Source organism: Crotalus tigris, unplaced genomic scaffold (genome assembly GCF_016545835.1).
Source record: "Crotalus tigris isolate CLP2741 ecotype Arizona unplaced genomic scaffold, ASM1654583v1 scf7180000017623.1712378, whole genome shotgun sequence".
Lineage (NCBI taxonomy): Eukaryota > Metazoa > Chordata > Lepidosauria > Squamata > Viperidae > Crotalus > Crotalus tigris.
In genome coordinates, this window is record NW_024096518.1 from 678123 (window position 1) to 702911 (window position 24789).

Consider the following 24789-nt stretch of genomic DNA (forward strand, 5'->3'; position numbering starts at 1 on the left):
TCCATGCGTGCGCACGTGTGCATGCTTAGGAATTAGAATGGAGTCTTGAAGTACACAATTCAATACTTTTTTCAAGCCTAATGTACAGCTACTGCTATATTTATTTATTTATTTATTTATTTTCAGTGTTTATATGCCGCCCAATCCCAAAGGACTCAGGGCGGCATACAAAGTTAAAACAATGATAAAACAATAAAATAAAGCAGTCATACCGCGAGTCCGATCATATCCCGGCCCCCCGGAGACATCAGCCCCAGGCCTGCTTGCTATAATTTTTCAACCAGCTCTTTATGCACAGTATCACACTATTTTCTGTCTTGCTTCTTCCACCCAAATTGGATTAGTTTAAACATTCCAGATCATAATTGTAAGTTTGGAATAAATGAAGACAAAATGTGTATTACAAAGTGATTATGCATGATTACTACTTTCAGCTTCAAAAATATAGACATGTTTTCTGCTGTATTTTCTATGCTTATTTCACGACTGTAAAATTTTACTAAACTACCACAAATTCTTGGGAAAATGTGACACAAAGAGGCAAGCTATTTGTTATAAACTACCTGAAGAGAAAAAATTAGAAAGTATATTCTTGAGAAGAATATGGAAAAAATTACTATAAGAAAATTACAATAAACTGAAATTAGACAGAAAGAAGATCAAACAATCAGAAAGATGCATAACAGTAAAAAGATGCATGATGGCAACAAAAAAATAAATGAACTGTACCTGTGAATACCCAATTATATCTCCATTTTCATCCAACACATTAAAATTAATTATGGGACCTTGGATATCTGAATTGTTGAAGTCAGTATCACTATAAATGCGTACAAGAGGTGCACCATTAGCATATTTTAATGTGGAAAGAACTGTATAGGTATGGTAAGCCAAAGCAAATGTATGCTGTTTTATGTTTTCCATTCCACCTAAGAAAGACAAAGGCAACAATTATCACCAATGATCACCTAATTTGGTTACAAATAATTTTCACTAAATATAACTCTAATTTTATATATCAAATGATATAATAAATATAACAAAAGGACCATTTTTCAGAAAAAAGTAACACTCAACTAATGTATTACCTGGGCAAAAATTCCAGAATGTGTGAGAGTCTCCATAGATTCAACTCCATAGATACAAAACTAGCGGAATATTTTGTATAATCTCAATAACAATTCCATTCAGTAATCAGTTAATACATAGATCCAATCACAAAATGTTTAATTATTACAGTTAAATCACAACAAACATGTTACAATAGATCTTTTAGTACTTTAGTTTTCTTTCTATAAAAGAAAAAAAATGATTTGACAACATTAGATTCATATAATAGTTAGCTTAAAAATATGGGCAAGCAATTAAAGCAAAATCAGTGGGAAAGTAATTGAATTATCAAGACCTTGTACAAAAAACAAAAAACTCAAATACTTTTCATAATGAAACCATTAATCCAGATTATTTTAGAAAATTATATTTGTTGTGGATTAAACAGAGATCATATCAAAGTAAAGTGAAAAGCAAAGGGCATTCAAGACAGAGGAAAATGTAATCAAGTAAAAACTGACTTCCATGAAAGAGCAAGAAGAGACAAGGGGTTACAGCAAACATTTAGACTCCCCTTGCCAAGCTGTATATTTTAATAAATGTCTAAATGCACAAGTCTTGTTCATTTACAGATTCATAGAAAGAACATCCAGGGAGATAAGGTATTGGCTGAGGGCAATACCTTATCTCAGTCAGTTCACACCACTTCAGCAGAACCGGTAGCTAATTTTTTGTTGCCCAGGCCCAGAATGGACTTCCGGAAGCGGTATCCACACAAGAACCAGTTGTTCACATATCTGAATCTCACCACTGGCAGAGGGATAAGTCATCCCAAAAGACAGAAAAAAATGGATATTATGAACTGGGGATCTTAACCATAGATCATTAAATAGATTTATGTGTTCCAGAAATTAAAAATGAACATATAATTAATAAACAGTGTATTAGCTATTTTAAAATTAATGATGTAAAGGTAATTATATAAGGAATAGTAAATTCATGGAAGGGGGAAAACAAGAACAAGAGCAAGGACAAGAAGCAATGGATGGAAACTAACTAAACTAAAGAGAGAAGCAATTTAGAACTAAGGAGAAATTTTCTGACAGTTAGAACAACTAATCAGTGGAACAACCTGCCTCCAGAAGCTGTGAATGCTCCAACACTGGAAGTTTTTAAGAAGAGACTGGACAGCCATTTGTCTGAAATGGTATAGGCTTTCCTGCCTGAGCAGGGGGTTGGACTAGATCAACGGTTCTCAACCTGTGGGTCGGGACCCCATTTGGGGTTGAATGACCATTTCACGAGGGTCGCCAAACAACGCAGTCCGCCATTTTTTTCCCCTTTTCCTTAGCTATGCTACTCCCTTTTATTCTATTGGCTTTTGAAAGCCAATAGAATAGACTCTCTTGAATAGAGTCTAATTCTATTGGCTTTCAAAAGCCAATAGGAATTGTCCAGGCTGTCTCTGCCCTGCTGAGCCCGCCAAAAATCCCATTCTGCAAACGGTTCTGCAAGTTGTCTGCAGCGAAGGCGAGCTGTCTGGAAGTTTCCACCCCTCCCTGCTGAGCAACTACTAAAAATGTAAGTAAAAGAGGGCCAGGGGTGGGAAGTGGCAGGCCGGCGGGCGCAGGGAGGGTTGCTGGTGCACGTGGGGCCCGGCGGGTGCCTTACCTCCCTTGGGCTGGGCCAGCTGATGGCCCAGCTGGTGGTCAGCCTGCACTGTCTCTGCCGCTTGCCAGCTACGCCTCAGCTGGCGCAGGGGGTGGCACCACACATGTGCAGCGCTCCCGGGCAGGGAAAGTCCTCAACTTACGACTGGTGCGTAGTCCTCGACTTATGACTGGTTGGGTAGTCCTTAACTTACGGCCGGTTGGGGTCGCGGCATTAAAAAGGTTGAGAACCATTGGACTAGATTATCTCCAATGTCCCTTCCAACATTGTTGTTGTTATTGTTGTTATTATAATACCATAAAATATTTAAATTAACATACAAACTGAATTAGAAGCAATAATAATATGAGAGAACTTAGCATACTGTTGAATGACATAAAGGTAAAGAGTTCAGAAAGTAGCCTTTGCCTTTAAATGAAAGAAAAGCAGAAAATTGAGAGAGTAATACGTTTTAAGTTCAGTGGGAGAAAGAGATCAGCAGCCAGAAGGTGAATTCTGGTCTATGCAGTCTCCAGAAAAAGGAGACATAGTGACATCACCCCTTGCACTCTAAACTGCGAGGCAGGGCTATAGCCCAGTAGCCAAATATACTGAAGAGTTACAGGACCTAGCCTGCCGCCTCAAATGGCCGGAAGACATTCTGGTGAGCTACTTTAAGGATAGGCTGAACAATGACCTGTACCATTGCCTGCATCGCCAGGACAGCCCCTGCTCGCCTCCATGACTGGTGCATCCTGACTGAAGAAGCAGAGATCGACCAGGCACGGAACCAGTACTGATTGATGTGGAAGCGTTCTCTACCTGAGAAGAAGAAAAAGATGGCCAAGCCCCAGGCATGCTGCCACACTCGACCACCTGCTTCAAGTGTGGCAAAGAGGACCCTGGGCAGTGGAATTATGCGTGAAAATCCAAGCCAAGAAATGGGTCTGACTGCCAGGGGGAAAGCCAATGAAGCCCTTTGACACTTGGCATGGAATGGTCCCTTGTCTTGGGACTGCCTGGCTCAAGAAATGGAACTCATAGGTGGATTGGAGAAAGGGGCTCCTGAAGTTCCTTTAGGGGGGACAAGCCCCACATGACAGCTGCCACAAGGCAAGGAAGGAATCCTGCAGAGAAGCAGCAGCTGCCTTGAAAAGTGAGTTACTGCAGGGCATACTCCAAAAATCTATGGATTTTATGGTAGAACTGCCACAAAGCGCAGGAAACACAGTCACTTGGGTGGTTACTGACCTATTTTTAAAATAGGTCCACTTTATCCCGTACCAGAAGATCCCCACTGCAAAGGTTCTGACAAAACTGTTTCTTCATCATGTATATCAGTGATTCTCAACCTTTCTAATGCTGCGACCTGTTAATACAGTTCCTCATGTTGTGGTGACCCCCAACCATAAAATTATTTTCGTTGCTATTTCATAACTGTAATTTTGCTACTGTTATGAATCGTAATGTAAATATCTGATATGCAGGATGTATTTTCATTGTTACGAATTGAACATAATTAAAGCATAGTGATTAATGACAAAAACAATATAGCAATGCTCGATAGAGAAGCTTACTCTTCCTTGCTCAAAAATGTTGGGAGGGAGGGAAGGGAAAGGAAGAGATGGAGAAGGAAGGAGATTGAAGGGGGAAAGAAAAAAGGAAGGAAAGAGAGAAAGATTGAAGGGAAAGGGATGGAGATGGAAGGAAGGAAGATTGAAGGGAAAAGGAAGGAGATGGAGAAAGAAGGAGATTAAAGGGGGAAGGAAGGAAGGAAGGAAGGAAGGAAGGAAGGAAGGAAGGAAGGAAGGAAGGAAGGAAGGAAGGAGAGATTGAAGGGGGAGGGATGGAGATGGAGATGGAAGGAAGGAAGACTGAAGGGGAAAGGAAGGAGATGGAGGAGATTGAAGGGGAAAGGAAAGAAGGAAGGAAAGAGAGAAAGATTGAAGGGGAAAGGAAGGAGATGGCAAAGGAAGGAGATTGAAGGGGGGAGGCGCTGCCAAGGACGCACAAGCAGCTCTGCACAATTGCCCGGGGAGGAGGGGAGGCTCGGGTGGAGAGCCAAGCGGTGGCACCTCCGGGGCCTCGGAAGTCGCGCAGATGATCCGTGTGCCTTGCAGCCGCCGGCCGCTCTCTCACACCCGCCAACCTGGAGCCCCCATCCTCATCCCGGCACCTCTTGCTCTCTCCCAGCTGCCACACCGGGACCTGCCCACCCCTCCAGCTATCACAGCAGTGGGGTTGTGGGAGCCCCTTTCCATGCCACGCAGCCCATCGCACAAAAGAGGGGTGCGGCCTGACGCCAGCTCCCGCTCGGAAGGCGTCGCTTCTCCCCTTCCGGCCTGGCCGGCTGGCCTCCAATGCACATGAGGGCATCGCCGCTGCCTCACCCTCTTCCCCGCCCCCTGGCTACTTCTGAAGCCTGGAGCATGGCAAGCCGGGAAGGAGCTGCTCCTGCCCGGCAGCCCCACAGCCACACCGGGCGCCAGAGGGCCAAGGAGGCCTTCGATGGCGAGGGAGGTGGGCTGGGCAGTGCAGGGGAGTCCTGCGTGGTGCAGAGGGTGGCCAGGGGTGGAGCATGGCTGGGCAACCAGGAGGCATGGAGACTGGCTCAGTGCCGCAGCTTAGCTCAGCTGACAGCAGCGGCAGCAGTTTTCTCACCCTTCTTCTCTTCTTCCTCCTGCTGCCCCCAAAGCAGCTAAGGCAGGAGCTGGGAGGAAGAGGGGTACCTGGGGGGAGCAGCCATGCTGGCAGAAGGGCTGGCGGGCCGCACTGCACCAGCCCCCACCGCGGCTCCATTGATGGACGGAGGACCAGGTCGGGCAGCGCAGGGGCGGCAGGGATGGCAGCAGGGGCGGCCACTGCTGCATCATCGGGGGTCCCCGCCGCCCCTGCGCTGCCCAGCCTGGTCCTCCGTCCATCAATGGAGCCGCAGTGGGGGCTGGTGCCGTGCGGCCCACCAACCCGGCTGCTCCCCCCAGGCACCCATCTTCCTCCCGACGCCAGCCCGAGCCGCCTTGGGGGCAGCAGGAGGAAGGAGAAAAGGGTGAGAAAACCACTGCCACGGTCCCAGCCACCCCCCCGCTGCCCGGCCTCGCCCTCCACTCATCCGATAGAGCTGCGGTGGGGGCTGGTGCTGTGCGGCCCGCCAGCCCCTCGTCTATCCTGGCTGCTCCCCCCCAGGCACCCCTCTTGCCCCAGCGTCCATCCGAGCTGCCTTGGGGGCAGTAGGAAGAAGGGGAGGAGGAAGAGGGTGGCAAGGAAGCCGCCGCCAGCGCTGGGCCCCAGGAGGCAGCTCTCCTCTCCTACCTTTGCTGAATCTCCTTCTTCTTTCCCAGCAGCCTGGACTCTGGCGCACTTTCCTGGCCAGCGGGTCCAATGGTTGGGCTGGCTGGGGATCACAAGAACTGGTCTCCCTTGGGCCACAGCTTGCAGGAAGGCTGGCTTGCTCAGCGGAACCTCCAGCGGGCCGCTCCCAGCAGCGATCCTGGGGCTTCCCTGGGTGGCTTCAAGGCCATGAGGCCCTGGCCGCGCTGCTCCCAGGGGGTGGGGCACCTGGGCACAGGACCAATCAGGAGCCCTGCAGGAGGTAAGTCTGCCTGAGAGAGAGAGAAGGGAAGCGAAAGTGCCTCTCTGTCTCTCTCTCTCTCTGCAAATGGTGGAGGAGGCCATGCGGAGATGGATGCAGAGTGGTATCTCGGTTCCTAAGACCATTGGAAATATGTGTTTTCCGATGATGTTAGGCGACCCCTGTGAAACGGTCATTCGACCCGAAAAGGGGTCGCGACCCACAGGTTGAGAACCGCTGATGTGTATCATTTATATGGGACCCCACATCACTTAATTTCTGATAGAGGGGCACAATTTCCTTCAACGTTCTGGAGAACAATTTTGGACCTCTTGGAGACAGATCAAGGCCTGAATTTTAGTCACCATCCTCAAACGAGTAGAGGGACAGAACTAACGAACTTGGTGCTAGAACAATATTTACGATGCTTCATTAACTACCAACAAGACAACTGAACTGACCTCCTGCTATTTGCTGAAGTGGCTTATAATAACACTGCACACACCAGCACTGGCTTCACCTCTTTCCAAATTCTTCTACAGGGCACAATTTCAAGCCAGTGCCCAAATTGCCAGCCAAACAGCCCACCACCCGCTCATTAAAGGAGTGGACTGATCAATTAAAAAATACCTGGCTAGTTGTTTGCAAAGTTTTAGATGAAGCTAGAGCAGCTTACAAGGCACAGGTAGATAAGAAAAGGGTAGAGCCTAAAATATTTCATGTTAGGGATCAGGTATACTTGTCTACTCAGTTCCTACAGTCACTACAACCTTCTAAGAAATTAGGCCCAAAATTTTGGGGACCTTTCCCCATCAAACACATCATAAACCCCGTCATGGTAGAGTTAGAATTGCCCAAAATCTTGCAAAGAACTTTGGATATTCTATGGATTTGGAAGACTGGCAAAAACTTTGGGATAAAAATATTAAGCTTACAAAAGCAGTAGCATATAAAGAAAACTTATATAAGATGTTTTATAGATGGCACATGACACCAGTTTGCTTAGCAAAAATGTTTTAAAATGTTTCAGATATTTGCTTGAAATGTAAACAACAGCCAGGCACTTATTACCATGCCTGGTGGACATAGCACTATCGCTAAGAAATATTGGTTTAAGATCCATAAATAGTTGGAAAAGATGATGAAATTACAAATAGAATTTAAACCAGAATTGTTTTGTTAGGAATATTAAGACCTAATTATGGCAAAGAGAATGACTATTTGATATTGCATGTTTTAACAGCTGCAAGGATAGTATTTGCCCAAATTTGGAAAAATGAGAATCTACCATCTGACCAGATTATTATTACCAAAATTTTAGAGTGCAGAAATGGATAGACTAACATGAAAGAAAAAGATGATTCCATTTATTTTAGAACTTGGGAAAAATTTTATCACTGGTTAGAGACACATTAGAATGTGAAGGATTTAATATTTTAGAATAGATGACTGATTTTTAATCGAGTTCTAACTAACATTTTGATGATACGATTATTTTTCCTGATTTACTGATTTTCATTTGTTATTTTTGATTGTTAGGATTTTTTTTGAGATTTTATTAGTAGTGTTTACTTAATAGATTAACGTATTTATTTACTAATTGTTTTTAATATGTTACAGTTTAAGCTTTGTTAAAAATGGTTGAATATGATATTTACTCATTATTATGATCAGGATGGTTGCTTGTTTGTTGAAATATGTGATTGTATCTTTCTTTATTTTACCCTAATTCCTTATTTCCTTCCCCTCCCCCTTCTTTTTACCCCTCCCTTTACCATACCTGTATTGTTCCTATTTTTCCTCACCTATATAAATTTAATAAAATTTTGTTAAAAAAAAAAAAGAATTGCCCAAAATCTTAAGGCAAGTTCACCCTGTATTTCATTGCAGCCTTTTAAAGCCTGAAATTAACCTCACCTTCATGGCCAACAGCTCCCCCAATGCCGCAACCCATTACAGTAAAAGGTGAACGACAGTTTGAAATTAAAGAAATCTTTGACTCCCGAAAATACCATGGAACAACACAATACCTCATAGCGTGGAAACACCTCCCCATATCCCAAAATGAATGGGTCCACAAAAAACACATTAGAGCCCCTAGACTCCTTAAATGATTCCACGTGCTCTACCTGGATAAACCTAATTAATGATTTTCTCTCTTCTCTTCTCTCCTCTTTATTATTTTCTATTTTCTCCAGGTGGACCTCTCCTTCTTTTAGGGGGGCAGCATGTCAGGTCCCCATAGATCCCTATTGGGAGACTGCCATTTTAGTAAGAAGGGGGAACCTTGGGGCTTTCTGTAATATATCCATTTTTCTTTGTTCCTCTTTTGCTTTGATGTATCTTCCTTGGAAGAGAGTGTGGAAGAATGAGCCTGGGGCCCATCTGCTTTGTCTCATTTCTGAGAACCAAGGTCACAGTGCCTGAGAACAACTCTTTATCACCTTCCCAGCTCAGAGTTCTCACAGCACCTTAACACCTCTGGATTGGCTCTTATGGATTGGACAGTGGGGAAGGGCTTTGAGCAATTGAAGTTTAACCTAATGGTTCCCTGTGAGAAATTTAGATCCTGCCTACTTTCTCCGCAATCACTATCTCTCAATAAAAGTTCATTTTGAAATGCTGCTGGTTTCAAGAGTTCTGCTTTCTTTTTTTTTCCACAAAAGTTTTTATTTTTCAATTATCAATTACATAAACAAAAAAGAAGAAATTTCACAATTGACAAGATAGAATGAATACACCTAGATGTCGCTTGCCCACCCCCCCGAAACTGCATCCGCCCTCTCTTATACTCTCCCTTATTTCCCTCCTCCTTCTCCCTCCCCTCACCTCTCTCTCCCTTCCCCCTCTCCTCTCACCATACTACTTCCTCCCAAACCTTTCTCCTCCTCCTCTCTCTCCCCTCCCCCTCTCCTCTCACCATCCTACTTCCTCCCTAATCTTTCTCCTCCTCTCTCATCCCTCTTTGGATACAGTACCGGGGAAATGCCCAAGCAACATCTCTCTCATAAGTTATCCCTTATTATCTTACTTTGATCCTATCATCTAACCTACCTACCCCCCCCACCCCGACCCCCCTCCCTCCCAGTCCCAAAACCCCACCCACCCCAACCTCCTCTCCCCTCCACTTCCCAGAGCTTGGCACAGGGTTTTCAAACATATTAAACAAAATCTACTTAACTTTAACTAATGCAAACTAAATCTAACTAAACCTATCCAACTATACAAATAACAAAATCAATAAGTTACTTTAACTCAAATACAAAACAAATTTAAACAAATTAAAGAAAATCAATTATCGAAATCAAATAATGCCAAATTTAAAACAAAAATTGTTCATAATCAAAACAATACTTTTAATCATCTCTACTCTAATCAAAGTTTACCCATTAAATCCCATATTTATTTTAACTTTAACTAATACAAACTAAATCACAATAAGTAAAACAAAAATTATTCATAATCCAAACAATACTTTTAATCATATCTACTCTAATCGTAATTTATCCATAAATCCCACATTTATTCTTCATATAATTTATCCACCTTCTCCACACCGAGATGTGTATTTCTTTTGAACAATATAAACTTAGCTCTTAACTCTTTCCCCCCCAAACCCAAATAAATTTTGTGATAACTTCTCCCAAATCAAAACCTTACAACATTCTTATCCACTTTTAATATATCATAATATATCATAAGTACTCTCAAATATTAAATCACCAAATTAAAACCTATCAACTATTCTCTCGAGCAGAAATCATAATTTTAAGCTTTTAAACTTTCCTCTAAAGAACAAAAATTTAACTTTATACATTTATTAAAAGTTATAGTAAATACTCTCAGATATTAAATCCCTAGATTAAAGCCTATCAAATCTTCTCCCAGGCAAGGATCATAAATTTAAACTTTCCCCTAAATAACAAAGATTTAACAAAACTCCTTATAACTAGCCGGCTGATATTCCAACTTCTCCTTCTATTATCTATTGCTTAGAAGATGACGAAGAACCATCTGCTGTTCCATTATTTTACTTCTAAAAGCTGCGCGAGTCATGCCCAATTTCTTTGATGAATCTTCTGTTAAGGAGTACTGCTGCAAAGGTTCAACCTGCATATTTTCTTCAATCAGCTGCTCTTCCAGCTTTTCTTCCACCTTTATTTTACTTCTAAAAGCTCCACAAGTACTCAATTTCATTAATGAATCTTCTGTCAAGAGAGATTGTTGCAAAGGTTTAACCTGCATATCTTCTATCAATTGCTCTTCCAACTTTTCTTCTAATATCTCAGCTGTAGGTAATAAAGAGCCCGCCTTCAAAACAGAAGTATAAAAATCTTTCGCTTTTAAAATTGTATCAAGTCTGTAGCGTGTCCCCGCATAATTCACCACTATTCCAGCCGGTATCTCCCATCTGAAACGAATCTGTCACCTCTTAAGCTCATCAGCCAAAAAAGCAAAATGCTTTCTTACTTTGAGAATTCTTGAAGATAGTTCTTTCAGAAGTATAACATCCTGGGCTGCAATTTGAAATCTCTGCTTGTAAAAGGCTTGTAAAATTTTATTACGAAGTGATCTACTAAAAAAATAAATAACCACATCTCGTGGCAGATTCCTCTGTCTTGCAACCCTTGAGTTAACCCTAAAAAATTTTTCTGTCTCTCTCAATATTTCTTCAGGCTCAGATTCCAAAATAAGAGCTATATCCTTTGCAACCACTTGTCTCAAATCTTCTTGATTATTTTCCTGCATTCCCCTTATTCTTAAAGCAAATTCCATACTTCTGTATTGTAACATAGTAATTTCATCCTGAATTATTTCCACCTTATTTTCTATTTTATCTTCCAATTTTTCAGAATTTTCTACAGCAACATCAATATGCTGATCCAAACGATCTATGTGATCAGCAAACTTCTGAAGTACAGACGCTATATCTTCTCTCAATTTCCTAAATTTATTTTCAATAATTTCACTTATCTCTTTTTCAATCCGTCGTACACTATCTTCCAAAGCGTCCTGGTAAAACTGCTGGTAAAACTGAGAAAAGAGGTGGAAATTTAGACTCAACTTGCTGAGCTGTCTGCATTACCGAAGAGGAGATTGAGGCTTTAGAAACAAAAGCTCCAAAATACTTTGAAGCCATCTTAAAAAAAAAAAACTTTTAAAATCTTATAAAACCTTTAACAAAGAGAGAGAGAGAAAAAAGAAGACAAAAGGAGGGGAAAAAAGACAAAAGCCCCCTGTGTAAATAAAAAAAAGAAGAAAAAAGAAAGCTGTTACATTGTTTCAAAATAAAGTTCTGGTCCTTTCACTCTTAAAAACAACATCTCAGTGCCATTTTTCACCCCTCTCAAATAAGAAAAGAGAGAAGATGAAATCTTTTCCAGAGTTAAAGTCTCAAAATAATCACAGATATAATCTCCCTGGTCAGCTTTCAAGTTCATTTTGAAAGCAGATGTGTAAGCAGCGTCTAGCTTTGCCCCCCCAAAAAAAATTAGAGCAAAGGCATCCTGGAATGTGGAGAATGCCTCAGACTCCGTGGGAGCTCTCACCCTCCGACCACCAAAGAAAAAAAACTTTGGGGTCTCTCAGGGAGCCCTGCCACTATCCGAGGGAAACTCATCTCCTCCCTTTCACCCAGGGAGAGAGATTCCAAGCCGTGAGACGGCTGTTGCTCGCTGTCTCAGCTGGCTTTGACACATTCCAGGGTGGACGGCTGAAAACAGCCGCCATCGGCACCGCCGTCACAGGAAGCTCAAGAGTTCTGCTTTCTTAAGGGAATAGCCAAAGTGAGACTTTACATAATCTATGCTGATCTGAGTGCTGATTACTGGTGGAGAGGCCCTGAAGTCCTTTTCTCTTTTGGACTGGTTGATTGTCTCTTTTGCATAATCTACAGTTGTTGTTATGTGACTGTTGATGGCTGATTTGTCAGAGTGCCAGGCTTCTAGAAATTCCCTGACATTTCCCCAATTGAAACCATGGTTAAATCTGTCTATATGTTGTGAAATTAAAGAAGTTTTGTCATCCCTTTTGCCTGCCAGTTGGTATTCATGGATGCATTCTGCCAGTCTTCTGCCTGTTTGTCCTACACAGTGGTTGCTGCAATTCTTACGCTGTATGTAGTAGATGACTCCTGTTTTTCCTTCTGGGGTTGCTGAATCTTTTGATTTGCTTAGGATGTTTTGAAGGGCTTTAGTTGGCTATGCTGATTCCATGTGTCTATTTATCTATTTGCAGTTTCTGAGTTATTCTTAACGTGTGGCAGTGTAATTCTTTTTAGAGTTTGTGTTGGTTGTGCTGTATTGGGTTGAGTGGTGAAGGACTTTTTGATGAAGTTGCATGAGTATACATTTTGTTGGAGTGTGTTGTATAGATGCTCCATTTCCTTTTTCTGCTGTTTTGGGCTGCTGCAGTGTGTTTGGGCTCGTTTAAATAAAGTCCTTACACAGTTTCTCTTTTGGGCGGTTGGTTGTTACTTTGGTAGTGGAGTGGTTGTTACTTTCGTAGACTTGAGTTTCTAGTTTGCCATTGTGGTCTCTGCTGATCAGGATGTCCAAGAAGTGTAGCGAGATGTTGTTTTCCTCTTCTCTAGTAAACTGGATTCCTTTAAAAATGTTATTGATGGTTCTGTGGGTGTTCTCTAATTAGTCCTTTTTATTAAAGTGATCAGATCTACATATCTGATCGATATTTTTGATTGTATTTGTGGAAGTGCTATGGCTTCTAGACATTGCATGATGACTTCTGCTATAAGACTTGAAAGCAATGATCCCATAGGTATCCCTTTCATTTGTTGGAAAATTTGGCCATCAAATTGGAAGTATTTAGTAAACAGAGGTTTATGAGATCCATGATTCTGGGTGTTTGGATCTTCATGATTAAGTCAGGTGTACTGTGAAGCAATGCAGTCATGGATTCGTGGCTAATTCTAGGTCTATAGATGTGAACAGGGCTATGACAACAAACGAGACCATGATTTTGTCCTCTGAGAAACCTATATGCGGGTCAAGAAGCAACAGTGAGAACCGAACACGGAACCACTGATTGGTTCAAAATTGGAAAAGGAGTTCGGCAAGGCTGTATATTGTCACCCTGCCTATTTAACTTATATGCAGAGCACATCATGAGAAAGGCAGGGCTAGATGAATCAAAAGTTGGAATTAAGATTGCCGGGAGAAATATCAACAACCTAAGATATGCAGATGATACCACTCTAATGGCAGAAAGTGAAGAGGAACTAAAGAGCCTCTTGATGCGGGTGAAGAAGGAGAGTGCAAAAGTGGCTTGAAACTCAACATTAAGAAAACCAAAATCATGGCATCCGGCCCTCTCAATTCCTGGCAAATAGATGGGGAAGAAATGGAGGTAGTGACAGATTTTATTTTTCTGGGCTCCAAGATCACCTCAGATGGGGACTGCAGCCAAGAAATTAAAAGACGCTTGCTCCTGGGGAGGAAAGCTATGGCAAATCTAGACAGCATACTAAAAAGCAGAGACATCACCCTGCCAACAAAAGTGCGTATAGTCCAGGCCATGGTTTTCCCAGTTGCAATGTATGGCTGTGAAAGTTGGACCATAAGAAAGGCTGAGCGCCAAAGAATTGAGGCCTTTGAACTATGGTGCTGGAGAAGACTCCTGCGAGTCCCTTGGACTGCAAGGCGTTCAAACCGGTCAGTCCTAGAAGAGATCAACCCCAACTGCTCTTTAGAAGGCCAGATCCTGAAGTTGAAAGTCAAGTACTTTGGCCACCTAATGAGAAGGAACGATTCACTGGAGAAGAGCCTAATGTTGGGAAAGATTGAGGGCAATAGAAAAAGGGGACGACAGAGAATGAGATGGCTGGATGGAGTCACTGAAGCAGTAGGTGTGAATTTAAATGGACTCCAGAAGATGGTAGAGGACAGGAAGACCTGGAGGAACGTTGTCCATGGGGTCGCGACGGGTCGGACACGACTTCGCAATTAACAACAACATGGTCACATCCCTGATTGTTTGAAGACACTGTAGTGGAGAGTTAATGAAGTGATGGCTTCCTCTTGTGAGATGCCCAGGCTTTTTTGTTAGTTCTTTTGCAATGTTATATGTAAGGGTTCCTTGTTGAGATATGATTGGACAGAGGGGTATGCTAGGTTTGTGTATTTTGAGTATCCATAGAAGTGTGGAATGATAGGTCCACTGCTTCTCATCCACCACTGTTCTTCTTTGGTAATTTGGCCTTTCTTAGTGAGGTCACTAAGGATTCTCTTCATCTGGTTGTCTAGTTTTTGTATTCTATTGGTGTTCACACAGATGTAGATTTCTTTGTCCTCTAGCATTTCTTTTGCTTATTGATGGTATTGTCGTTTGTCCATAATCACTGTGATTCGATAGGATGATGATAGTCTGGTCCTTTTTTAGGTTTCTGAGGGTTGTTCTGTCTTCTGTTGTAAGTTGATTCTGTTCCTGTTGTATTCTGATCTGTGGAATGATGTTTTGTTTAATGTTTTCTTGCATCTCTGTGGAGAGATTGGTAGTTTTAAATGCCCCTTCTAGGGCTGCAAAAAAAATTCTAAGTGATTGGCATCACCTGTATAATTGAGTACTTTTTATAGAATCCTGGATAGTGGGCAGCTGGACATATTGACTCTACATTCAGGTTCTGATGTTTCTTTGGTTCTGGAATTGAGTTTCTACAAACTCATTATATGTGCAGGCCTAAAACTCTAGTCTTGTTTTTCTTTATTGTTATTGTTCTATCTGTTAACTATTTTGTCATTAAAATATTATTATCAGATCGTTCATCTTCAGCTTTACACTTTGCTGGCATCCTGCTATATAATGTAAGGGAAAAGGAGCGGGCAAAGGAGTATAGACTAGTAAAGATGAGCCTGGGAAAACAAAGGCAAATGGTGGAAGGGGGAGATACCTTTGACAGGTACCAGAGGTACCAGGACCAGAATATTTCAGCTTTCAAGGATGCTTGGCCTGAGAACATAAGTAGAACTGGTAGTGCCTTCCTTGGGGGCATAGAACCAGTAGTGCCTTCCTTGGGGCATAAAGTAAGCCTGGTTGCCCTCTTGGACCCAGACTACACCAGATATCTGGTCAGCCCTGGCTTAGTAAAAAAAATGGGTCTGCATCTAAGGAGCTTAAAGTGCCTGTAGCTTTCTGCCAATTAAACAGTCAATAGCACCCCCACCTGCCTCAATGGTCATCACTGAACTAGTAGAGATGAGGATAGGCGCCTATACAAAAAATCCTAAGCTTTATCATGGTACCAGGCATTGGTTTTCGTACTAGGACTGGCTTCTGAAATGGAACTCCTACATAAATCGGAGGAGGTGGCTCTTAAAGATTCACCAAAATGTTTACCAGTTATCTTTGATGAAGGACATATTGGTCCACCTGGCCAGCGGAAAGATTTTTGCTAAGCTAGATTTGTGGGAAGCCTACTACCGAATTAGAATTAGGGAAGTAGACAAGTGGAAAACTGCTTTCAACTGTCCTTTGAGATGTTTTCGATTTAGGGTACTCCCCTTTGGAATGCAAGGCGCCCCTGCCATTTTTATGCAACTCATTAATAAGGTGCTACACAAGCATCTATATAAGGGAGTCTTAATTTACCTTGATGACATTCTGATTTACACTGAAACCATGGCCGAGCATATAAAGTTAGTCAAAGTGGTGCTCAGAAAACTTTGTGCTGCTTATCTATACAATAAACTCTCCAAATGTGAGTTCCACCAGAGCAAAATTGATTACTTAAGGTACCACATCTCCCACAAAGATATAGATCCCAAAAAGTTAGGAGCTGTGTTGGAATGGGTTTCTCCCAAAGATTCCTAGGATTTGCCAACTATTACCACCAATTTATGCCCTCATTTGTGCAAATAGCACTTTCCATCGCTAACCTATTGAAAATTAAAGGGAAGGGGAAATTCAAACCCAGCCAACCCATGGAGTGCCAAATGGCATTTGAAAAACTTAAGCACTTATTTACTGGTGAACTGGTGACTAAAACACTCAGCTCCAAAAGCCCCTTTTGTTAACCAGGCAGATACTAGTGATGTGGCCGTGGGGACTGTACTGCTACAGAAAAATGAATAGGGGGTTCTGTAATCATGTGCTTACTCTACTAAAAAAACTCACTGAGATTGAACATAGGTAGGCAATGTGGGAGAAAGAAGCTTATGTAGTACGCTGGGCACTCCTGATCTGGAGACACTTTTTAGAGGGAAATAAAGCCCCATTGAGTTGTGGATGGACTACAAAAACTTGGAAGCCCTGAAAACTTCCAGAAGGCTATCTCCAAAGCAGGTCTGTTGGGCCCAATAATTTAACAGTTCAACTTTGCACTGCTGTATCTCCCAGGAAGGAAAAACCTCCTAGCTGATGCTCTCTCAAGGCTGCCACAATATAATAGCTCTAAGGCTGAAGTCAGCAGACCAGTCATTCCTTTCCAGCAGCTGGCAGCCCCAGCCATCACCAAAGGGCAAGAGAAGCTCAAACCCCAGATAGCAGACAATTTGCTCTCTGCGCTACAAGCAGTATTGGAGAAAGACAAATGGTTTAAAGCAGCGATTCTCAACATGTGGGTCGCGACCCCTTTTGGGGTAGAATGACCGTTTCACAGGGGTTGCCTAAGACCATCGGAAAACACATATTTCCGATGGTCTTAGGAACCGAGATACTGCTCCGCAACCATCTCCGCATGGCCTCCTCCGCCATTTGCAGAGATAGAGAGACAGAGAGGCACTTTCGCTTCCCTTCTCTCTCTCTCAGGCGGACTTACCTCCTGCAGGGCTCCTGATTGGTCCTGTGCCCGGGTGCCCCACCGCCTGGGAGCAGCACGGCCAGGGCCTCATGGCCTTGGAGCTGCCTGGGGAAGCCCTGGGATCCCTGCTGGAGGTTCTGCTGAGCAGGCCAGCCCTCCTGCAAGCTGTGGCCCAAGGGAGACCAGCCCCTGCAATCCCCAGCCAGCCCGACCATTGGACCCGCTGGCCAGGAAGGCACACCGGAGTCCAGGCTGCCGGGAAGGAAGGAGATTCAGCAAAAGTAGGAGAGGAGAGCCGCCTCCTGGGGCCCAGCGCTGGTGGCGGCTTCCTTTCCATCCTCTTCCTCCTCCCCTTCTTCCTTCTACTGCCCCAAGGCAGCTCGGGCGGGCGCTAGGGCAAGAGGGGTGCCTGGGGGGAGCAGCCAGGCTGGACGAGTGGCTGGCGGGCTGCACAGCACCAGCCCCCACTGCAGCTCTATTGGATGGGTGGAGCGCGAGGCCAGGCAGCGGGGGGGGGGCGGGGACAGCGGCAGTGGTTTTCTCACCCTTCTCTCCTTCCTCCTGCTGCCCCCAAGGTGGCTCGGGCTGATGCTGAGAGGAAGAGGGGTGCCTGGGAGGAGCAGCCGGGTTGGTAGGCCGCCCGCTATCAGCCCCCACTGCAGCTCCATTGATGGATGGAGGACGAGGCTGGGCAGCACGGGGGCAGCGGCAACCCCCGATGATGCAGCAGCAGCCACCCCTGCCGGCATCCCTGCCACCCCCGTGCTGCCTGGCCTGGTCCTCCGTCCATCAATGGAGCCGCGGTGGGGGCTGGTACTGTGCGACCCACCAGCCCCTCCGCCAGCCTGGCTGCTCCCCCAGGCACCCCTCCTCCTCCCAGCTCCCGCCCAAGCCACTTTGGGGGCAGCAGGAGGAAGGAGAGAAGAATGGCGAGAAAACCACTGCCACCGCTGCCAGCTGAGCTAAGCTGTGGCACTGAGCCAGTCTCCATGCCTCCTGGTTGCCCGGCTGCGTTCCACCCCTGACCACCCTCCGCACTGTGCGGGAGTCTCCCCTGTGCCACCCAGCCCACCTCTCTCGTCATCAAAAGCCTCCTCGGCCCTCTGGCGCCCGGCGTGGCCGTGGGGCTGCTGGGCAGGAGCGGCTCCTTCCCGGCTTGCCATGCTCCAGGCCTCGGAAGTAGCCAGGGGGCGAGAAGAGGGCGAGGCAGCGGCGATGCCCTCATGTGCGTTGGAGGCCAGCTGGCTGGGCCAGAAGGGGAGAAGCGGCACCTTCCGAGCGGGAGCTGGCGCTCAGGCCGCACCTCTCTCTTGTGCGACGGGCTGCACGGCATGGAAAGGGGCTCCCGCGACCCCACCGCTGCAATAGCTGGAGAGGTGGGCAAGAGGTGCCAGGATGAGGATGGGGGCTCCAGGTTGGCGGGTGTGAGAGGGCGGCCAGCGGCTCCAAGGCGCGCGGATCGTCCACACGACTTCCGAGGCCCTGGAGGTGCCGCCGCTTGGCTCTCCACTAAGCTCTCCTCCAGAGCCTCCCCCTCCCCGGGCAATTGTGCAGAGCTGCTTGTGCGTCCTTGGCAGCGCCTCCCCCCTTCAATCTCCTTCCTTCTCCATCTCCTTCCTTTCCCCTTCAATCTTCCTTCCTTTCTTCCATCTCCATCCCTTTCCCTTCAATCTTTCTCTCCTTCCTTCCTTTTTTCTTTCCCCCTTCAATCTCCTTCCTTCTCCATCTCCTTCCTTCCCCTTCAATCTTCCTTCCTTCCCCTTCTCTCTCTCCCAATATTTTTGAGCCAGTAAGAGTAAGCTTCTCCATTGAGCATTGCTATAGTGTTTTTGTCATTAATCACTATGCTTTAATTATGTTCAATTCGTAACAATGAAAATTCATCCTGCATATCAGATATTTACATTACGATTCATAACAGTAGCAAAATTACAGTTATGAAATAGCAACGAAAATAATTTTATGGTTGGGGGTCACCATAACATGAGGAATTGTATTAAGGGGTTGTGGCATTAGAAAGGTTGAGAACCACTGGTTTAAAGCCCACCAAGTTGAATGTATATTGCACAATTGCTTGGCATGGGTAGGGGCCAAACTATAGGTCCCGGAGAGTCCGTGAACCATTGTCCGGCAAAAAAATCATGACTTGAAAACAGTGGTACACTTTGGCTTTGTAAAAACTGTGCATCATGTAAAATGATAGTTCTGGTGGTTATCCCTAAAAAAAGACATAGAAAGCTACATAGCTAGCTGCCCTGTTTGTGCATCAGCCAAAAGACATCAAGGGAAGACACCAGGCCTCCTCCAACTAGTGCCAAAGCCCAAAACGCCCTGGAAGGAAACCTCAATGGACTTTATTGTGGAGTTAGCAGAAAGCTCTGGAAATACCATAATTTGGGTGATAATCTTTTCTCTAAAGAAGTACATCTTGTGCCTTGCCAAAAAATTCCCTCAGCATGAACCTTAGCCAAGCTATTCGTGCAGCATGTATACAGATTTCATGAGACACCAGAATGAATCATTTTGGATTGCAGCATTCAATTCATCTCACAATTTTGGCAAGAATTTCTCAAATTACTAAGCTCCTCCATCATCCCAAACTGAATGGGGTGTGTGAATGTACTAATGGTGTCCTAGAACAATGCCTAAGATGTTACATTAACTACCAACAACATAATTGGGCAAACAGCTTATAGTAAGGCTTTACATAGTAGTACTGGTTTTACCCTCTTTAAAGTGGCATTTGGACAGGACTTTCCCCAAAAGTAAGGCCTGCCCTGAAAATAAGCCCTAGATTGATTTTTGAGTGTGGGCCTAATATAAGCCCTACTCCAAAAATAAGTCCTAGTTTTGGGGCGAGGCACACATTTAAAAATCAAGCTAGGTGGGGGTAGGGGTGTGGATCTACCCCATGCACCATGCAGCCACTTACCTTGCAGCCAGGCCTCTTCTTGCCAGCCCACTTCTTTTGCAGCTAAGCCTGCATTTCTCAGTCACAGGCCTGTTCAGAAGGCCTGTGCATCCAAGAACTGAGCCATGGATTCAATCCATAACTTGGTTCTGCAAGACCTCTGCAGCAGAGGACTGAGCTATGGATTCAATCCATAGCTTGGTACTCGTCTATATAGGTCTTCTGGAAAGGCCTGACTGCAAAATGCAGGCCAGAATGCAGCTGCAGAAAGAAGCCCCAGAAGAAGTGGACCAGCTGGATGGGGCTGTTGATGCCAGAAGAGTAAGACATCTCCCCAAAATAAGACCTGGTCGGTTTTTGGGAAGCAAAAAAAAAAAAATAAGATCCAGTCTTATTTTGGGGAAAACATGGTAGCTATTCCCGAATAGTCATAAGCCAAGCCTCAAACAACAACTTTAGCAGAGTGGATTTCACAATTGCAAAACATCTGTCCAGTAGTCCAGAAAGTGCTCAAAGAAGCACGACAATCATATAAAAAAACAAGCCAAAAGCAAATGCTCTAAACCAAAGGAATTCAAAGTAGGCAACAAAGACTACCTATCTACCAAGTACTTAAAGTCCAGACAGCCTTCAAAAAAACTGGGTCCAAAGTACATTGGCCCTTTCCCTCTCAGCAAAGTTATTAATCCAGTGACAGTTCAGTTACAAGTACCAAAAACCATCAGACGCATTCACCTGGTGTTCCACTGTAGCTTGGTAAAGTAAGCAATCATCTCTCCCTTATGCCGCAAGATGAAGCCACTACCTGCCCCAATTTTGATTTTGAGCAACTTTTCAAAGTCAAAGAAGTTTTAGATTCACACATATACCAGCAAAAAATTCAGTGTTTAATAGTTTGGAAATATTTTCCCCCTTCAGAGACAGAATGAGTAGATGCCCAGCACATAAGAACTTCAAAACCTCTTCAAATGTTCCACAATAAATATCCAGACATCCACTGAATACTAATTCATCATTTGTCTTTCTCGTTCCCTCCCCTTTTCTTTTCTTCCCATATGGGACTAATGTCCCTGAAAAGAAGGACAGAATGTCAGGTCTGTCATCATCAGCTTTATGCTTTGCTGGCACCCTACCATAAAATGCAAGGGAGGAAGAGGGAGCAAAGAAATGTAAAGTAGCAAAGATGAGTGTGGGAATGTGAAGATAAATGGTGGAAGGGGTTGACACCCTTGACAGGAACCAGAGGTGCTAAGACTGGAATAATTGCAGCTTTCAAGGACATCTGGCCTGAGAACAGAATGTGGAACTCCAAGCTGTTCCAAAACATCAAAATGGCATGCAATTAGACACTGATGAATTGATCAAGGGGGGGAGGATCAGGAAAGGGGTAAATATAACCTTTGTGCAGGAATATTCAGATTTAGCCTTTCTTTTTCTGCAACAATCTTAGTAAAAGAACCTTTCATTTCAACTAAATGTAGTCGAGGGTCTTTTGTTCCTAAGGACCCTGAGCTGGGCAGGCCTCACAAGTACCGTATTTTCCGGCGTATAAGACGACTTTCTAAGCCACAAAAACCTTCTTAAAAGTTGGGGGTCGTCTTATATGCCGAGTCGTCTTATACGCCGGAAAATATGGGTATTCTATTTTATTCCTTTACACATGTGGTTTGGTACATTACTCATCAAGTTTTCTCTCCCCCCCCCCACTCAAAAAGAGTCCTTGATTGGTAGAGTGGTAGTGGGGAGAGCAATTAAACTCTAAGCTGTTTGTTTCAGCAATCCGTCCCCGCGGCTCACCTCTAGCAGGCGTGTGGTTTGCAGCTGCTTTTTGCTAACTTGAAGTCACAGGCTGGTAAATGCCTGTGGGTCTCAATCTGTCTCCTCGCTGTTTTGCACTTTCTGAGCTGGAAATCAGGGTGGGGGGAAGGATTGGAGGGAGAGGGAAGAGGGAAAGGAGGTGTGTTGTGTGTGTGCGCGCACGCTTCTCCTCGCTGCTTTGCATTTTCCGAGCTGGAAATCGGGGTGGGAGGGAAGGATTGGAGGGAGGAGGCGTGCATGCGTGCGTGTGGATGGGTGTGCGCGCATGCACGTTTCTCCTCGCTGCTTTGCACTTTCTGAGCTGGAAATCAGGGTGGGGGGGAAGGATTGGAGGCAGAGGGAAGAGGGAAAGGAGGTGTGTGTGTGTGTGTGTGTTGTGTTGTGTGTGTGTGCGCACGCTTCTCCTTGCTGCTTTGCATTTTCCGAGCTGGAAATCGGGGTGGGAGGGAAGGATTGGAGGGAGAAAGGAGGCGTGCGTGCGTGCGTGTGTGTGTGTGCGCGCGCACGCTTCTCTTCGCTGCTTTGCACTTTCCGAGCTGGAAATCAGGGTGGGGGGAAGGATTGGAGGAAGAGGGAGGAGGGAAAGGAGGCATGTGTGTGTGCGCGCACGTGTATATGTCAGAAAGACGGGCGGGGGCCGAGAGAGTTGCAGTAAATACTAGCCTGAAACCGGCTAGAATTCATGGTATGGAAGACCAAGAGGAGGAGATCCAGTCTCCGGAGATCCCGGTGCGCAGCCCGGGGGAGTCGCATGCATGCCACGCGCAAGCACACACACGCTCAGCACTGGCATAAAAGGGCGCCTGCAGAGGAGAGAATACTGTACTCATTTGGGCTTACAGGTGGCCAATGAGAACTCAGAAAACTTCGCTCCCTTTCCTCCCTCCCTCTCCCCTTCTTCAGCGAAAGGGTGTATTAGCTTGTCCATTTTTTCCCTATGGCATATAAGACGACAGGGAGGGCTGGGCAGGCAGGGAGAGCTGACCCACCCAATCCAACCAGGCTTTGTATACAACAACAAGCCAATCACCGGTAAGGTACATCGCTTGCCAGTGATAAGGTATATCGCTTGCCATGATTGGCTGGTTGTTGTATACTGGGTACGTACCAGTACAGTTTAGCACCAGTCTCTGTACCAGTTCATACAGTAGAGCACCAGTACATACAGTACAGTATACAAATGTCCAACAGTCAAGATGCCATCATGGCTCCACCAGCAAGAAGAAGGAAATATGAAGCCAGTTTCAAACTTAAAGTTGTAAACTTTGCCATGGAACATAATAACTGCGCTGCTGCAAGACAATATGGAGTAACAGAAAAGATGGTTCAGGACTGGAAAGCAAATGAAAAAGCATTAAAGAGTATGGCAAGGGGTAAGTGTGCATCAAGAAGAGGCACCCCACATTGGCCAGAACTTGAAAAACATGTAGCAGACATGGTGAATGAGCATCGCCAAAATATAGTGACACGAAATAAAATATGTTTGTCTGCACTTCAGTGGGCCAAATCTAACCCAGATCACAGCAACAGATTTAAGGCCACTGTATCTTGGTGTACTAGATTCTTGAAAAGGCATTATATGGTACTGAGGCAAAAGACAAAAATGGCACACAAATTACCTGCAGATCTTGATAGCAAAGTAATTAGTTTCCATCGATACGTAATACAACAGCGCATTAAACATGGCTATGCGTTAAGTAGTATTGGAAATATGGATGAAACTCCAATGAATTTTGATATGATTGGAAATAAAACTGTCCATCAAAAAGGTGAAAAAACAATTTTAATTAAAACAACAGGACATGAGAAGTCCAGTTTTACAGTGGTACTAGGATGTACAGCTGATGGTGCCAAACTGAGACCAATGATTATTTTTAAAAGAAAAATAATGCCGAAACTCAAGTTCCCTGTTGGTTGTTTTGTACATGTGAATGAAAAAGGCTGGCTGGATGAAGAAGGGGTAAAGCTATGGCTTGATAATGTATGGAGCAGGCGACCAGGTGGACTTCTTCAAAAACGTAGTCTACTGGTGTGGGATATGTTCAGGGCTCATTTAACTCCCAGCACCAAGCAAAGGCTTGCAAGAATAAACACAGATGCGGCAGTTATTCCTGCAGGATTGACATCGTTGGTACAGCCACTGGATGTGTGCCTAAACAAGCCATTTAAAGATCGCATTCGAGAACAGTGGAATGAATGGATGGTTAGCGGCGAAAAGTCATTCACAAAAGGAGGAAACATGCGTGCTCCACAGTTGGATGTTTTGTGCAAGTTTGTCATAAAAGCCTGGAATGATATTGATGCAGAAACAGTAATCAAGTCTTTCAAGAAGTGTGGCATATCAAATTCATTAGATGGTATGGAGGATGACTACTTGTGGCAAGATGAAGAGGAAGCTGAAGCTGAGACCACACCATCTGATACGGAATTCGATCCATATGATGACTGCCTTACAAATGTACCACAAGATGTCATTGATATTTTTATGATATCAGATGATGAACAGGATGATTTTGAAGGCTTTTAAAGGGAAACTGTCACGCAAGCAAAACCTGTAAAAATAGCTTGCAGTTATGATGGGCGTTGCTGACTCGCCAGGGACTTGCCCGGCACTTGCTCTTTCTATTGTTTTTTATCTTCCTCCTATCATCATCAGTTCAGTTTGGTTGACAGCTTAGAAAACAAACAGCATGGCAGCTCCCATGGGTTTATTGTCTTATCCTTCCTTTCAGCTTTAGAGTGAATTAGGAAAAGTTTAATCCACTTGCACTGTTTTATGTTTATATGTTTGATGACAGCCTTATGTTTATAAATGACAGTTTTTCTGCTAAGTACCTGCATGTCATAAGCATTTGAATTAAAATTACCATATTGAAATCAAATCTGATGTTTTTTAATTTTTATTTGGTGTGCGTTGGAAGAGGGGTAGTCTTATACGGTGAGTATAGCCCAAACTCTATATTTTAACTGGAAAAGTTGGGGGTCGTCTTATACGCCCAGTCATCTTATACGCCGGAAAATACGGTATATAATTGACAG

At 44.4% G+C, this 24789-nt stretch overlaps 1 protein-coding gene across 3 annotated transcripts in view; it reads right to left on the bottom strand.

Moving 5' to 3' along the window:
- MOCOS (molybdenum cofactor sulfurase) overlaps positions 1–24789 on the bottom strand; it is a 252233-nt gene that overhangs the window by 126980 nt on the left and 100464 nt on the right. For all 3 annotated transcript variants that reach the window (XM_039332021.1, XM_039332031.1, XM_039332014.1), the window contains one exon: positions 730–929. In XM_039332021.1, coding sequence (XP_039187955.1) covers positions 730–929 — 200 coding nt within the window. The remainder of the gene's footprint in view (positions 1–729; positions 930–24789) is intronic.